This window comes from Erythrolamprus reginae, chromosome 2 (assembly GCF_031021105.1).
Source record: "Erythrolamprus reginae isolate rEryReg1 chromosome 2, rEryReg1.hap1, whole genome shotgun sequence".
NCBI classification, from domain to species: Eukaryota; Metazoa; Chordata; class Lepidosauria; order Squamata; family Dipsadidae; genus Erythrolamprus; species Erythrolamprus reginae.
The window spans coordinates 193840853-193857859 of NC_091951.1; the positions used below are offsets into that span (position 1 = coordinate 193840853).

The 17007-nt window shown below is 39.9% G+C and overlaps 1 protein-coding gene across 1 annotated transcript in view; it reads right to left on the reverse strand.

The window, feature by feature from the left end:
• Positions 1-1283: 1283 nt before the first annotated feature.
• The window catches only part of EIF4B (eukaryotic translation initiation factor 4B), a 41015-nt gene continuing 25291 nt past the window's right edge, over positions 1284-17007 (reverse strand). Inside the window, exons 7-15 of the mRNA XM_070740993.1 lie at positions 16761-16877; positions 15518-15712; positions 14276-14513; positions 13534-13643; positions 7935-8151; positions 5063-5121; positions 4775-4889; positions 4170-4242; positions 1284-3426 (exon numbers count right to left, since the gene is read on the reverse strand). Coding sequence (XP_070597094.1) covers positions 3349-3426; positions 4170-4242; positions 4775-4889; positions 5063-5121; positions 7935-8151; positions 13534-13643; positions 14276-14513; positions 15518-15712; positions 16761-16877 — 1202 coding nt within the window. The 3' untranslated portion in view covers positions 1284-3348. The remainder of the gene's footprint in view (positions 3427-4169; positions 4243-4774; positions 4890-5062; positions 5122-7934; positions 8152-13533; positions 13644-14275; positions 14514-15517; positions 15713-16760; positions 16878-17007) is intronic.

Consider the following 17007-nt stretch of genomic DNA (forward strand, 5'->3'; position numbering starts at 1 on the left):
AGTCAATGTGGAAACCAGATTCACTTAACTGTATTACTAGCTTAACAACTGAAGGTTTAAGAAAAGATTTCCAAATGAGGCAAAACTCACATTAACTTGCTAAGTAACAGAAATTTTGGGCTCAATTTTTGGTCGTTATTTATATCAAAGTATATCCAAACTCATTTTAAGAATCACCAATTAAAGTAAAGCTTCCAGCAAGTCATAAAATAATTCTGAGTTTTTAATGTTGGTAACATTTGTCTTCTTTTTCTCTTGATTCCACCTTTTGATATAACCAGCAGAACTTAATAAGTAAGACTTACTGCAATTCAAAGTTCTCAAAAAGGATGCATGCCATGGTAGAGGTGGATGTGCCAAATCTGTGGTACCTCCTGTTTCCATTTCCAAAATGATTTATGAATTAACTATAAATGGACAAGGAATATTAAAATTGTAGCTTTTCACAACTAGTTTCTGCCTTGCCAATTATTATCTATTTTGGTCTTCAATCCAAAATGAAAGGAAAATAAAGAGAAAATAAATTTTGGGGATGTCTTGATTTTGAGATAAGTATATAAGCGATATAAAACTTTACAGAAGCCGAATGAACTCAATTCCGATACCCACAACTCTTTAAAGTCTTTCACCATAAACGTAACCATTAAATGAACATCTTTTTTGCTTGTTAACCTTTCCTTCCTAAATCTTGAGGAAATATTGGTCTGCTTTTACAGCTTAAACAGAATATTCAGGGAACCTCTTGGACACTTCGGAAAGCATTTTTAAAACCCAAAGCTATGAATGTTATATTAATTTCAAGTTTAAAGGGAATCAGCATACCTATAACAGACACTTGCCCATGTATTAATCCAGTAAGACTCCCTTCTACACATAACCCTTAGGGAGGGGAAAGATGGTGGGGTGGGGCCGAGACCAGGAAGCCAGCTTAAGATTTGTTACTGGGAGGAAAACAAAGGAGAAAGTTTGCAGAAAGTTTCAAGGAAATAATCCTGGTCAGGTCTGTCATGATCTGAATCAAAAAGTGCAATCTGGAATACACTTTGTACAATCCCCCAACAGGCAGCTGGTGATCACAGGCAAACTGTCATTCAAATAAAGCTTCTCCACTTCTCAGAGAAATCCTAATTAATGTAATTTAAAAAGGCTCTAATTTAGAGATTCCCTTTGTGGATCCCTGGAGGAATCCTGCTCGTTCACGTATCTTGAGAGCAGCCTTCTCTGATCTATCTACTGTGATAGAAGCAGCATCTTCTCAAAAGGACCTTTGTAGCTCTGAAGTCTTATTTTAAAGATTAGTTTTATTTGGAGAAAAACAAAACAAAAAACCAAGAAGGGGTGGGGAGGGGAATTTTACATAATAAAAGACATCTCCCAGGAAGTCCATGCAGATTACAAATCATTTTCATAGAAGATATTTTGTACAAATTTTACATGTTTTTCAGAATGTGTAAAACGCACCTCAATCCACTCATGAACCTGTCCTGATAGTAGAGAGACAGAATATTCAAGATTGCTGGAAGAAAGAGAATGCTTCTGGGATTTGCAAATTAGCAGTTTCTCTCCAATACAGTTCCTCACTGTTAAAAGACTCAAAGCAATCATGCATTTCAAGCCCATCTACTGCCTTTGCCAGGTTTCATCTCTCTTTCCATCTCCCATCATTGAGAAATGACAATACTCTTTCCATTTCTAAAAGCTGACTTAACGGTAGCTTAAAAGTTATGAAAATAAGACCCCTCAACTGTATCAATTTTACAATAGCATGTATCCTCAATTTAAGATAACTTGAGATTATTTCAAGAGTAAAAATCACATTGTTCTCCCTAAATTATGTAAAGTAGCTCCCGTTGAATGCATGCGCATCTCATAAAATCCAGCCAAGTCCTAGGCAAATACTTCCTTCCTATGTATCTATGCATTTGTAAACTAGCTATAAATCATTGTGCTGCTTCAGTTCCCTGTGCTGCAATTCCTTCTTCCCCTATGCATTTGCTCAGAAAAATGACAAGAATGCTAAAAAAAAAACAAGTGGCAGAAATTCCTATTCCCAAGTTTAACTTTGGATAGCCTTTTTTTTTTGAAGAAAAAATTAAAGTACCGGTAAGTCAAAACTTTGCTATCCAAGTTGCCTAACCACATCTAAGCTAGAGGAGGGAAATGAACCTTCACGTGATGCAATGATGATGCTCCAGCAATCTTTTGACGCCCCCTACTTACTCTCTTTAAACCGTGCTCCAAATTTGAAAAGGTGCCATTACTTTGTGACAGTATAGTGATTGCCCTTCAATGATTAAAAGTGGACAGGACAGGAAACACTTCAAGTAAAGTTTATAATGTCCTAAAATTAAATTGCTCTGTAGCATTCCTTCATATAGCACAGTACCTTTAGGAAGGTTACTGGAAATTTAGAACGATGGAGCTTCAAACATATAAAGTTATTTTCTGCATGGTCTATATCTGTATGGTCTCTGTGCCAACACTGCACATTGACTACTGACATGGAGGTTGTTCATAGGAGCTGAATGAAAAGTGGCTGGCTTTCTGTACTGAAGCAATCTGTCAGTAGTGCCAAGTTCTGGAGTGGGTGGGCTACAGCCCTGAAAACGTCCAGAAAGAGGATCCTGGGAGCAAAGGCCTTGTGTTCAGCCTCGGTAACATTTTCTAAAGGCAGATGGATTTTTGGGGAGGGGAGGAGGAAGCCAGCCATCATACCAAAAGGGCAAGGCATGCATCTAACTTCCGGAGATGCCTGTTAGGCAGAGATGGTAATCTTCTAACTTGAAAGCTAACTTGTCCCTTCTTTCAACTAATTAAGGTAATACTGCTTTCCCTCCACAGTGCATTAATTGCTTTGAGATTATATTATAGAAGCCACCCAAGCTATCAAGAGGGAAAGAGACAGGGTTTAGCTGTCCATGCTCCCAATGCGCTCAGTCACACACTAGCCTACTAAAGCACTAACCTTAGCTCTTAATGGAAAGGACCTGAGGCTCTGAATGTGATTAGAAGCAGCGTGAAGTAACATTCAAGCACACACTGGGCCTAGTTCTTTCTTTCCTTTTTAAAAAGACACCTGCCATTTATTTTCTCTTGCTATACTTTTTTTTTGAAGGGATTTCTCCAGTTAATTTCAATACTTTAAAGGCTGCAGCAGCATGCAAGAGAAATTCTATATCATTTTTTCTTATTTTTTTTAAAAGAAAAGTTTAAGAAAGGTCTGTCCCAGGAGATGTTGACTTGTAGGCTTTTATTTTTCTGTCTTGTCTGAATAAAGGTTTGGTTTTGCTCTCCAAAAGTTCCTGGATGGCAACCGGTTAGGAGACAACATGGAGGGGGATGGAGAATTTAGTCAGCATACTCTTCTTCAGCTTCGTCATCACCATCCACTGACAAAGCAGCATACTTGCTAGCACAGCTAAATTTCTGCAAGAAAAGAGGGGGAAGGAAGATTAGCAGATTATCAGAACACCAATGACTGTCAGTATTAAGTTTTTGATGCTTTGTACATTGTATTTCAGACCATCTATAAAGAATACAATGGTATTCTGTATTCTAGGCAGATAAAATGCTATATGTAACAAACAAAATGGTGACCATGCCAGACTATTCAGAATCCTTTAAACTGGAGACATTAAGAAATGAATAAAGGACTTTCTGTCTCCCAGACAAATTTTGCATCCCAGAAATGGACTCATTCTTTTGTTTTTCATTTTAAGTTAATTTCCATAGCATTAAGAAAGCTTCATGCACACAGACACATTCACTCATTCTCTCTCTCTCTCTCTCTCACACACACACACACACACACACACACAATCAATCAATCAATCAATCTCCCTTTTGAAAGCTGTCTTTCACGTATCAAACTAATTCCTTCTATCGTCTCAGGATGCTTGTTTTCCACTTCAAAGGATTTGGGCCAAAAAAGGCAGTCTCAACTTAATATTAAGACACAAAATTTCTCAGTGGAAGATAGGACAACCTAGCAGTGAAACCACAATGCATACAGTACAACTTCTCTTTAATGTCATTTCTATTTAGATACTGATAGCTGCTGAAAGACAAGTGAATCCCAGTATATACCAACCCATTTTGTCAGTAAAATTTCCCAATACTTTTTTTTTTATTTAACAGTAATTCCCTAAAAAAATAGGTTCAGTATTTACGGGGACAGGGTTCTCTTCAAATTTCTTTGGCTCAGATGCAGATCTCGAGTCATGCTCCTCGTTGCTTTCTTTCCTAAAAACGAACAATGCTACCATGTTAATTTAGCAAGCAAATTCAGAGAAAAATATTATCCTATGAACATTAACTCTACCTCCAAGCCCCAATGCCAGAGAATATAATGGGTATAGAGCATTGTATAATTCACAAACAAAATTCCCAGTGTGGTCGTGGTACAAAATTAGATAGGCAGAATTTGGGCTATGCAGTAATAATTGCCCTGCTAATGCTTCTCCAGCAGGTCCATTTTCCAGCTATAAAACAACTGAGTGTATTCTTAAACGTGGGCAAGATAAATAGTGCCATTAGTTATGATCACTGCCTCTCTTCCGTAAGAAATATGAACTGGAATTATGTATTCCAGAGTTTCTCAACTGTAGCAGCTTGAAGATATATGGATTTCAACTCCTGGAATTCCCTAGCCAGTAAGGTTAGCTAGGGAATTTTGGGAGTTGGAGTCCATGCATCTTAAAGCTTTCAAGATTGAGAAACACTGGTATATTCCATTTAGTTAAACAGTCGTGCATGACCAAAAAAATAATAATACCGTTCTAGGTCTTGCCAATGGTCTCTGCTACCTCCATCTCCAGGACTATGGCCAGAGGTCCCTCTTCGTCCCTTTGGAACACTCTCATTTCCCCCATCAGGTCTGTTTTCATCTCCTGAAACAAAGCAGGAAAAACTTCCATCATCCTATTTCATACACGTCAAATGAGAAGACTTCTTTGGCTTCCCATTGTTTTCTAAGGAAATACTATGGAGAGATAGAACTTCTGCTCAAAATACTTCACCGCCCTGCAGGCCTCCCATGAAGTTGCATACATTCCAGCCTTACCTTTTCTTGGGGCACTTTTGGAGGACACTCCATCTTCGGATGGCATCGCTTGACTGCCACTGCAACACAGAGATTAATAATTGAACTAATTTGTGTACACATATGGTATATATCAGGCCAGTTTTTTCTCTTCAGTACAATTAATATCCTTTCAACCTACATCTAGAGGCAAACTACTGAAAACTATACTGTACAATTTTCTGACTCTATAATGAAAACTTAAGACAAGAAATTTGGACTCTCGGGTGAAAATAGATACCGGTATCTGGAAATACTTTCTCCAAAGGATCATTATACTTCATTCATGCCACACATACTGCTGAAAAGTAATAACAGATCTTGTACTTGTTACAAAATAACTTGGCCTTGTAAATATTTAAAATTAATATAAAACTACATTATCCCAATTTTTAACCAGAAAGGCAACTACATGTAGTCTCTGACATACAACCAATCACTTAACAAATACTCAAAAAATAACGATGGACTCAAAAAAAGTTATTTCTGACCCATCCTTGAAGTTACGATTGTTCTGCCATCCACAGTGTTATATGATTGCATATGGGGCTTAACAATCAGCTTATATTTACAGCTATTGCCAGCATTCTGTGGTCACATGATAAAGCTTGCAATTTTTGCCATCTTCCCTAACCCCCCCCCCCCCAAACGCCACAGGATAAAATGTATTACACTTTAATGACAGAGTTGAATCATTTAATCATCATCATAAAAACGGTCATAAAATCAAATCTGGTCTTAGAACCACAGCAACTTATAACCAAAATTCCAAACCAACTATGGTTTAAGTTGAGGACTAATTGTAGAGTGTCTTCAAATATTTTTTAAAGTTTAAGTTTAATCAGATTTGTATGCCGCAGACTCGGGGCGGCTCACAGCAATAGCAATACAATGTAAGACAAATCCAATATTTAAATTACTTTAAAAAACACCACAAATTAAAACCAATCATACACACTAGCGTACCATGCATAAATTTTATAAGCCTAGGGGGAGGGAACATGTCAATTCCCTCATGCCTGACGACAGAGGTGGGTTTTAAGGAGCTTACAAAAGGCTAGGAGGGTGGGGGCAACTCTGATATCTGGGGGGAGTTGGTTCCAAAGGGTCGGGGCCGCCACAGATGGTTTAAATTAGAAGCAATTCGGCAGACGGTTTCAGTCTACGTGAATGTATATACCTATCACAGGCTTAATGACAAGTGGTAGAAATTTTGACTTAGAAGCACTAAGGATCTGAATGGTGAGCATCAGACAGTCTCAAATCAATCGTGAATGCCTACTGCTTCAGAAACCAACTAATTTCTAAGGCAAAACTAATCTCAGATACCGATGGGCTTATTCTCTGCCAGAAAGAGCTGCTAGTTAAGCTATTGCTGGAGCAGCTGGTGAAAGCTATGCCAAGGAATGCCTTTGCCCATTTGTGCTTGATACACAATTATGGCCATTTCCAGCAATAATCACTCATTCTCTCATCACTTCACAACTACAGTAATATGATCTATATAGGTTGTCAGTGGAGACCACCCAGAAACTGTAACTTGTATAAAATGCAGCAGTTTCCATATTCATTGTGACATGATACTTCCTACGTCCAGCAGGAGTCACATTAGCGCCAGTTTGTTTTCAGGTGCTGCTTAAGCTGCTAGTGATCACCTGGTCTCCAGGTTCTGGCTGGATAGAATGCAATCAATACTTGGTTTAGTTTAGCAGACAGAAGTAACTCAATATGATTTCTAGTAGTCCAAGCACAGAACGTTCCTCCCAAAGTTTCTTCCTATTCCTCATGACTAACACAAAACAGGTAGTATGTAAATTAAGTCAAGCGCTTACAGACAGACTAAACCAATTACAGGAAATGGGGAGAGTTTCATCAAAACAAACTGAAAGACTGATGACAGCTTAATTTTCAAAGCAAGTGAGCATTTGGCAGGGGAGCGGAGAAACATCTTGAATCAGATAAAACACTTATGGTAATGAAACTCTTGTCAGAACAGAGACTAGAATAACAAATAAAATCTAGGAAATTTTGATACAGTCAACACGTAAATTCTTCAAATATTATCAGCTGAATTTTTTGCAGGGGCATGCACATTCACTTCTTTCTATGAACACATTCATTGAAAGCTAAAAGAAAAGCATTTTTCATAGATGGGGATGTTTTTGTGTCACTCTTATTTCTTTGAAAATTCACCAAAACTGCAGAAAATGTATGTCAAAAAGGCTTTTTACTTTGATTAAGGACTTGTATAAAAGTTTGCTTTTCCTATTTGTGAGAAGATGACAAGTGCAGCTGAATAATTAAAACTGTTCAAAGTGGCAAAATATTGCTTTCGTACATTGTACTCATTCATTACGTTACCAGCTCTTCTTTTAAGTTATAGAAGGTCAGGCTGTTTTGCTCAAGAGGAGAGGCAAGGCAACATGTCTAAATTTGAGAACTATTTCCTGAATGATAAGGCAGCATTTTATTTATTCACACGGGAACACGAGTGTACCTGTTATGCAGCAAGGAATGGAAACCTTACCATTTCTGTCCATTAGACAGGCTGGCTGGATCCGAAAGGACTGGAAGTCCAACAAACTGGAACCCAGTCCCACAAGCTCTGCCATCCACACACACCCCCCTTCTGAAATTGGGCTAGAAATTCATATTATAGAAGAGTCTTGATGAAGCCATATTGGCAAATCACACAGCCTTTTGCCACATTTTCAAATCCATGTTGCTATAGCAACATAGCATACTGCATTCTCTAAGCCAGGAATTCCTTTGCTTTGCTGACTGAGGAATTCTGGGAGTTGAAATCCACAAGTCTTAAAGATACCAAGGTTGGAGATCCCTGCTCTAAACTTACCTTGTTGGGGAATGCTGATCGGAGTCAGAGCTCTGTGAACGCGCTGGGTGCGAGTTGCTTCGTTTCACCCAGGCATTTTCTTTTGGAGGAGGAGCTGGCATTACTTTCAAAGGAAGCTTCTCTTCTCTAGGGGTCTTGGAGGTTGGAGAAAGACTTTCATCCTCTTTGCTGATGTTTTCATTTTCCAGTGACTTTTCACTCTCCCTCCTTCGTGAAGCTACAACGGTAGAACAGGAGGCAGAAACTGAGTTTCCTTCCACAGCAACATATTATTGGTATTGTTGAATGTTTCAGAATTAGCCTGTCTTACCAAAAGGTACCACTGAAGTTGCCCAAAACGTTTGCGAGTGCAGTTCATCATTGTAGACAAAAGTTCCATTTGGATTTTATATTCTATCCACAAAGCTTAACAATGGATTTATTTATAAAACAAAAAACTCACAGGTCCCAAATTGTGTGCTATAACATCTTGGGGAACAACGGCATGTCAAATTTTCATGGTAAACATAGAAATAATTGACATCCGTCAGTTACAGTGTGTGTGTGTGTCTGTGTGAGGAAAAAATACTGGAATTTTTGGCACTGTGAATTGAGAAGGTTTAGGAACTGGACTATAAGTTTCTGAACATTTTCAATGCTTTAAAAAAAACTTCCAAGATCTAGTGTGAGTTACAACAGATCCTCATATTTATGACCATTTTAGCATCCTTACACTGATGTGATCAAGTTTCGGGTATTTGGCAAATGCATGTATTTAAAGATAGGCATAGCATCCCAGGGTCATGTGATCTCTATCTGCAACCCTCCCAGTTGGCCATCAACATGCAAAGTCAATGGGGAAAGCCAAATTCACTTAATGACCACATGATTCACTTAACAACTGCCTTGCTTATCAATGGAAATTTTGGTCCTAATTGTGGCTGTTAAGTGAAGAAATATCTGTATAGGTACAGGTATGAATGTAGTCTAGTTAAAAAAGTTCCACCAGGCCTTCCCCCCTGCAAAAAGCCAGCACTCAATTGAAAGCAGAAGCCTTACATGGTTCAGGACCATGGTTATTGGAGGGACCACCTTTCTCCCTCATTTGCTTCTGCCCATGTTGTAAGATGAGAATGAATCAACATGCTCTCAATTAAACAACTTCCATTTGATGATGCTTAGGAAGCATGACTTCTTTATTGCACTGCCAGCCTTCTGGAACATCCCCCCCAATCAATCAATCAATCAATCAATCAACAAACAAACAAACAAACAAACAAACAAATAACCTGAATAGCTTTCACCCTGCTAAACTTTAAATAGGCCTTAAAGAACTAGAAAGGCTCTTGCCCCAAACTGGAGGAGCATGAGGAATACATACACTAGGATCAACATCTTTCTTTTCAAATGATAACTATTTCCTGCGTTTTCAATCTATATGGCACTCTGTCAAGAAATGGAGCAGCTTTATAAATGTGATTATAATTAGACAAAACAGAAACTTTAAATCTAACAAAGCTGTATATAAGAGTATCTGTCACAATTTAAATCAGGCATGTCCAACCTCTAGCCCAGGGGTCTCCAACCTTGGCAACTTTAAGATTTGTGGACTTCAACTCCCAGAATTCTCCAGCCAGTTGAAGTCCACAAGTCTTCAAGTTGCCATGGTTGGGGACCCCTGCTCTAGCCCATAACCCACATGCGGCCCTGGACAGCAAGAAATGTGACCCCTGCAAGATAAATATATTAAAAAGGGAAGATTATTATTATTAAAAATAATTTTTATTGAACAACTTTTAAAAACATTTCAGAGGGAAATTATTATTTATGTGCATTAACTATATTATGTATTTTATATGCAGCCCCATTCCTCGACTCAATCTGGCCCAGGCACAAATAGAATATAGTAATCAGGTTAGGGAAGAATCACCTGTTGTTAATTACCCATATCCTATTAAAAATAGTCTGATGTGATAACAATATCAATCTCATTGTGAGCGGGGAAATAGAATTCAATAAAAACATTATGAGAAAGGAGAAAGTGTGCTACCCTTGTTCTCTTCCTAGAAGTTCTGGCTTTCCAAATTTCCTAAACATTTTCAGGATGCAGATATATCTGGTCTTCATTTGCCTTCATTTACTATTGTGATGGCCTCAGTGATCTCTACAACAGCTTTATTGTGCATTAAGATCCATTAAGGATATACACCAGTGGTGGGTTCCTACCGGTGCGCTAGAGTGTGCCGTTCTGGTAGTGCCCTGCCAATTGTGCAATATGGCTCTGGTGCCATCGTGTGGTGCCATCTTTTTTTAAAAAAATTTTTTTTTTGCCTTTTTTGCTTCCTGTACATGCGTAGAAGCAAAAGCTTGTGTGGGGACACTTGCACTCCTGAGATTTCAGTTATTCTTTTTGCTTCCTCATGTACGTAAAAGTAAAAAAATTGCTAAAATCACACACACACGGCATCCCCTCGCAAGATTGCAGCACTTTTTTTGCTTCCTACGCATGTGCGGAAGCAAAATCGCACACAGGGCGCACCCGAATTGTCAGCATGTGCACGCTTAGCACCGTTATGCAGGCAAGAGGAACCCACCCCTATATACACCCTTGGAAAATTATTTAGAAGAAATGTTTTGGATCCTCTTTCGCAGCAGCCTCCAACCTTGGCAATTTTAAGACTTGTGGAATCCAACTTCCAGAATTCCTCAGCCAGCAATGCTTCTGGGAGTTGAAGTCCTCAAATCTAAAAGTTGCTAAGGTTGGGGACCCCTGCTGTTGAGTACAGCACTAACACCTCTCCAATCTACAGGGAGGTCCCATTACTTGTTTTTAGATGTGCAGTGGCAGCTCAAAAAAAAGATGCCACAGCTTTCAGGAATCAGCTAATTTATGTAATTACTACACCTGTGTGGTGTTATGTTTAGGAATATAAATTCAAATTGCTTTTTGAAATTCTGAATAAGACTCCATCCAGTCCCCACTTGCTAGATCAAAGCTGTTTCCCCATTGATTGAAATGATTATGATTACGGTTCAAATAACCTGACAACATTGTATGGGACTCTTAATAAAGGGAATTATGAATCAGGGAAGAGAAGATTGTAGGTCACACTGACTGTTCTATGCTCTTATTAGCTTCTGCTAAGGCTCATAGCTATGTTTGACCTCGATTTCTTGTCCTGGCAACATGCTTTCTAACCACCCACCCTGTCCCCAATGTTTTTGGATGGAGTGTGCATGAAGTGGCTTTGGGGTTTAAGAAATTCAGCTACCATGTAAAAAAGGGAAGGTGGATGAAGGGCTTCTCTTGATTATGTTGAGAATTTCCATTTGAAATCAGATATGGATCACAAATTAACTTATCTCAAGCCTAGAAAGAATTTATAATTGCTGTAACTTTGTGGAAATAAAAGTATTTTGCAGAAGATCTGAGTTCTAGGGCCTCATATCAAGGAACTATTTTGTCTGTTTTATTGGATCCTGACACCATGAATTTGCCTCTTGAACTTGAAATTAATTCAACATGGTATTTCCTTTTGCTGTCCTTTAAGCCCATTGATGTGGTGAAGGATTCTCAGATATTCTAGACTTGTGCAGACTTCCTCAAGGAAGAAACATTGCTGACAACTGACTCTGAGGATCTAGGTCAGTGATGGCGAACCTATGGCACGGGTGCCACAGGTGGCACGCAGAGCCACATCTGCTGGCACAAGTTCTGTTGCCCTAGCTTAGCTCCAATGTGCATATGTGTGCTGGCCAACTGATTTTTGGCTTGCACAGAGGTTATGGGAGGGCGTTTTTGGCTTCCAAAGAGCCTCTGGGGGAAGGGTGTTTTTACCCTCTCCAGGCTCCAGGGAAGCCTTTGGAGCCTGAGAAGGTGAAACACGAGCCTACTGGGCCCACCAGAAGTTGTGACAGCAGGGGGTTCCTGGCCTTCAGAGGGCCTCCAGGGTGCGGGGGAAGCTGTTTTCGCCCTCCCCAGGCATTGGATTATGGGTATGGGCACTCGTGCATGCGCAATAGTGCAGGCCCATGCTCTTTCGCCACCTGATCTAGGTGATTTTTTTTTACTTTCGAAAGAATTCGAAACTAAACTATATCTAGTATACATTTCTTCAAAGTTCTGGGGATAAATGTCTCAAAGGTGCTTTTTCAAGAGTCAACTGGATCTTCTGGTTTTTCTTTGAAAATGTTTCACTTCTCATCCAAGAAACTTCTTCAGTTCTGACTGGATAGTAGGGAATAGAAGTATTTATACTCCTTGCAGACAGCTGAACATTTGCATTTTTAGCAAGTCTTTAAAACAGATCACAGGTCAACATTAACATTTTGATTTTAACCACTCACTGGAACACAAAGTGGGAGCCATCAGAACCCCACACCACTGAGTGAAGGCCTGTCCACCAGCAGAGATGGGAAAGAAAAAGAACTAAAACACATCAAAGAAACTCTCAGAATGTGTGGCTGTCATAAGTGGGCCTTCATTAAATTTTTAAAAAAGACTCTATAGGAGCTCCTCCACAACTGACAATGAACAAAACAATAATGAAGCAACGTTGTCATGCCATACATTACAGAAATGTTGGAAAAGCTCAGAGGGATCTTCAGCCAACACAACGTAAGTGCACATTTCAAACCACAAAATACACCAAGGCAGAAGCTTGCCCAGCCCAGGGATAAAATATCTAGACACAAACTGAGCAACATGGTATATGCAGTACAATGCATAAGTCCTCTGCAGATTTGCACACCGAAGGCACAAAACAACCACTTTATAAAACACATGGCACAACATGGGAGAAAAAACCCATCAGGACTAAATTCAGCAATCCATCTGCATTTAAAAGACAAATGCCACTCTTTTGAAGACAGCGAAGTCTATATTTTGGACAGAAAGGACCACTCTATCTGGTTTGAAAGAGGGGTTGAAGAGGCCATCTATATCAAAATTGAACAGCCATCTCTCTACAGGGGAGGAGAGATACAACATCATCTATCTCCAGTCTACAACAGTCCCTTTAATGGTTCAAAGGCAGTTCCACACACATTTGTACTACTCAGATGATCCTGATGACAGAGATTGTGTTAATGACTCTCTAAAAGAATGCATGCAAATGACCAGCTGTCTGCAAGGAGTATAAATCCTCCCATTCCCCACCATCCAGTCAGAGCTGAATAAGCTTCTTGGAGGAGAAGCGAAATGTTTCCAAAGAAAAAAACAAGAAAGTCCAGTAGCTTCTTGAAAAAGCACCTTTGAGACATATCCCTAGAACTTTGAAGAAATGAATAGTATGGTAGATATATCTTAGTTTCAAATTCTGAGCTTTGGGTGAAGAGTGTAAGCAAAAACAAGATGCTTACAAGAAGTCCTTTACGAGATTCTTCTATGGCAGAAGCACCCAAAAATATACATCACGCAAACCTTATCTTTAGATGGATTTACCCCGTTCAAATAATCCATGAGTTTCCAAATCTGGATGACATACTCATAGCATCATTCAACTGAATCTCAGCCTCAGATATACCCATGGCAGGACTGGCTAAAGTTGGAACAATGTAATAGGGTTTCCCAGGAAGAAAAAGGTTTACTTCAGGACCTGCTAATATCTTGATGACTTACTTCTTCCTGTTGGGCCAGTCCCCACAGAAGGGGTTGTGCTGCCAGTCTGTGAAGATTCGCTTCCTGTCCTTGATCGCTCTTGATTTTCTTCACTACGCCAGCTGGGGTGCCTAAGAGTACATACAGAGAAATAAAACTACCAGTTAAGTGAGGGTGCACAGTTTTAGGACACGGTTATGAAACTGGGGTCTGTCTGTCTGTCCGTCCGTCCATCCATCCATCCACCCACCCACCGAGCTAGAGCAAAGGCTGTGTGCCAGCAGAGATGGTTCTGCATGCCAGCTGTGCCGCTTGTGCCAAAGCTTCACCCTCGCTGCCCTAGGCCCTACCAGGTGACACTGCTTGGCTGATGGGACCTGGAGAAGGTCAACTCTGTGGGATCTGACCGGCCACTGGCATATATGAGGCATGTTTCAAGGCAAGTTAAAGGCATGTTTGTGAACTACTGAGAAGCAAGGTCAATGGGGAAGCCAGATTCGCTGTTATAGCAATTGTTATAGCAATTTAATGTCCACAGTGACTTACTTAAACAATGTGGCAAGAAAGGTCATAAAATGGAATAAAACTCACTTAACAATTGCCTCGCTCAACAACAGATTCTTTGGGCTCAATTATGGTCATTGAGGACTGCCTATTTATGTAGTACTATTTGCAAGATTTGTCATCCTAAATTTGAATTGTAGAGGCTTCCTTTCTGAAACTACTACTTTCTCTGCAGAGAAGATAGCCTTTTTCTGCTCACCGTTCCCGGGGCCGCCTGTCTAGCCTGGGTTTATCGTCTTCCAGTTGGCGCTGCAACTTCTCTTGCTCCTTCTGGAGCCTTTCCTCTACTTCACGCTCTCTTGCAGCTGTGTCCACAGGCTTGGCTCCTCCAAAGATAGAAGCTGCACGGCTAGACTGACTCGCAGGGGCTACGGTTGTATCTTCTTCCTTGGGAGCACTCCGGGGCTTCAAATTCAGTTTTGGCCTCTGAGTAGAACCTAAGAGGGGAGGAAAAAGTAAGATAAAGTTGAAGAAATTTATAGTATGCACACACATACAATTCTGAAGAGCTAGCTTCAGGTTGAGGAAAATCCAACAACAAAATTACACCCTCATTTTGGTGGAGTGATCTGAATGATATTGTGTGGTGGGAGCACGCATCACTGTCTTTTATGTAGTGTATATCTGTTATTATTAAAAATTAAAATCCAACAGCACAAGATTCCTGAAACTTTATACGGTTTGCTTACCTAAACTATTAGTTGAAACTGAGAACTACCAACAATCAAGACAATCTTTCTGCAAAAGAGTATTTCTCCCCACATAACAGCCATCTATTTGACATTTCTCCCACTAACTTTTGTATTTTGAGGTCAACGTACTAGAACATAGGGGGAAAATGGATAGAAGAGAAAAAAAGGACCGTTTGGGTGGAAACTTAATTCCAGATACCCCAAAGGTGCTTTTTGAAGAGGCAACTGGACTTTTTTTTTTCTTTAAAGACATTTTGCTTCTTATCCAAGAAGCTTCTTCAGCTCTGACTACACGGTGGAAAAGTAAGGATTTATATTCCTTGCAGACAGCTGGTAATTTGCATACATTCTTTTAGAGAGTCATTAACACAATCTGTCATCAGAGTCATCAGCTCTTGGATGAAAAGCGAAACGTCCTTGAAGAAAAAGCCCAGTTGCCTCTTGAAAAGACACCCTTGGGACAGCCATGTCCCGGATGACTGAGAATCTCCATTACAGACATTATTTCCAGATGGGTTCCTCTATGGCTAAGTGAGACCAAAGTATGGGACAACAGAACTGATTACAGCAGGGTTGTCAAATTCATGGCCCACGGGCTGGATGTGTCACACACTGACCATGCCCACACCCAAAAGTCGCAATATGCTATGTGAGGACACCATGAAACACGAGTTCGACACCCCTGGATTACAACAACAACAAAGGCTCAACTCTCCTTTCTTGATACTATGAAAAATTGTTGGGCTTACCTCTCTCATCCCGCCGGCTGTCATCCCTGTAATAGTCATCCCGCGAGCTGCTGCTGCTGCTACTCCACCTATCCATTCGATCATCCCGCCTCTCGTAACGGTCCTCATAGCGGTCACCGCCACCCCTGAAATCATCGTCCCGGCGGTACCCACTGCCAAAGGCTCTTCTGCCACTGCCTGACCTCGAGTCGTAACCTGCACAGGAACAAAATTATCCCAGCAGTTCTTTCTTGCACAATACAACATGTGTTATAATGGACGACAAAAAGCTTAAGAAATAACATTCATTTAAAGTTTTCACAAGATACTTCATGGAATTTGCTGCACCGATATTAGCATAATGATTCCTTTGTAAAATGCCTTGAGGAAAAGTATAACACGGTCATCTCAGGAAACCTAGATCAAGGAAATGATTCCCGTTACAAGCACATCCTTCTAAAGTCCTGATGAAGCCGCGCATAATCAGAACTGGATAGTAATGCTAGATTAAGGTTTGAAAAGGAGTTTACACACAATTTGCAACACATTTCAAGATGCATCTCAGGAAAGCAGTGCAAAGCTAAGAGAAAAACAATGGAAAAAGGCTAGATATTGGCTAACAACAGCTGAAGGGCTATACGTTTCCCCGCATTGACCAGATTCTTACAATCGTGCTAAGTCAAAATGGGGGTTATTTATTTGATCTAATGCTTCTTCAATCAACAATTAAATAGACCTACAGAGCTGTATTTAACGCCAAATACTGAATCGCTCAACTGTGAGACAAACCAACGGTCCTACCATCAACAGAAGCTAGGAGAGAATCAGGACCCAGAAATAATAATCTCTTATTTACTTCTAAATCTTACCTATCTCTAAGCAACAGAACAACAAATGAGAGTGTAACAAGATGCTATTGTGCGGGAACAAGCAATACTCATCATGTACAGTAGGTAAATATTTTCAAACTAGGTATGGCTCTTTTCAACTCCAGAACAATGAATGATTGCTTCAGAAATCATATTTTCTCCTTAACACTTTTCTCTATCTCACATGCAATTATTAACTCCAATTATGCTCACTTTCAATAGAGAAACGCCTTTGAAGTTCCCTATGATAAATTAGGATAAATATGTGTTATTTTGTGTCAGAGAAATGAAGGAGGATAGAGGAATGCAAAAGCAACAGAGATAGAGTTGTATGAAAATCAAGTTGCCTACACCTAAGTGCCAACCTCCAAAATGAAACCAGCCAGTTACAGTACCTCCTCTGTCATAATCTCTGCGGTCATCATAACGGTCTCGGCCTCCGTAGCGATCTGAATCTCTTCGGGGACCATCACGGTACCGGTCTGAATCATAGCGATCACGGTCCCGAAACCCTAAGAGAGAAAAGAAAACATGTTTAATTTTACACAAAAGAAATGCTGAGCAATTACTTTCACAAAAGCATCCAACATAACGAGTGGTAAAGCGGCAGATTTCAAGTTCCATCAATCCTTGCATTAAACT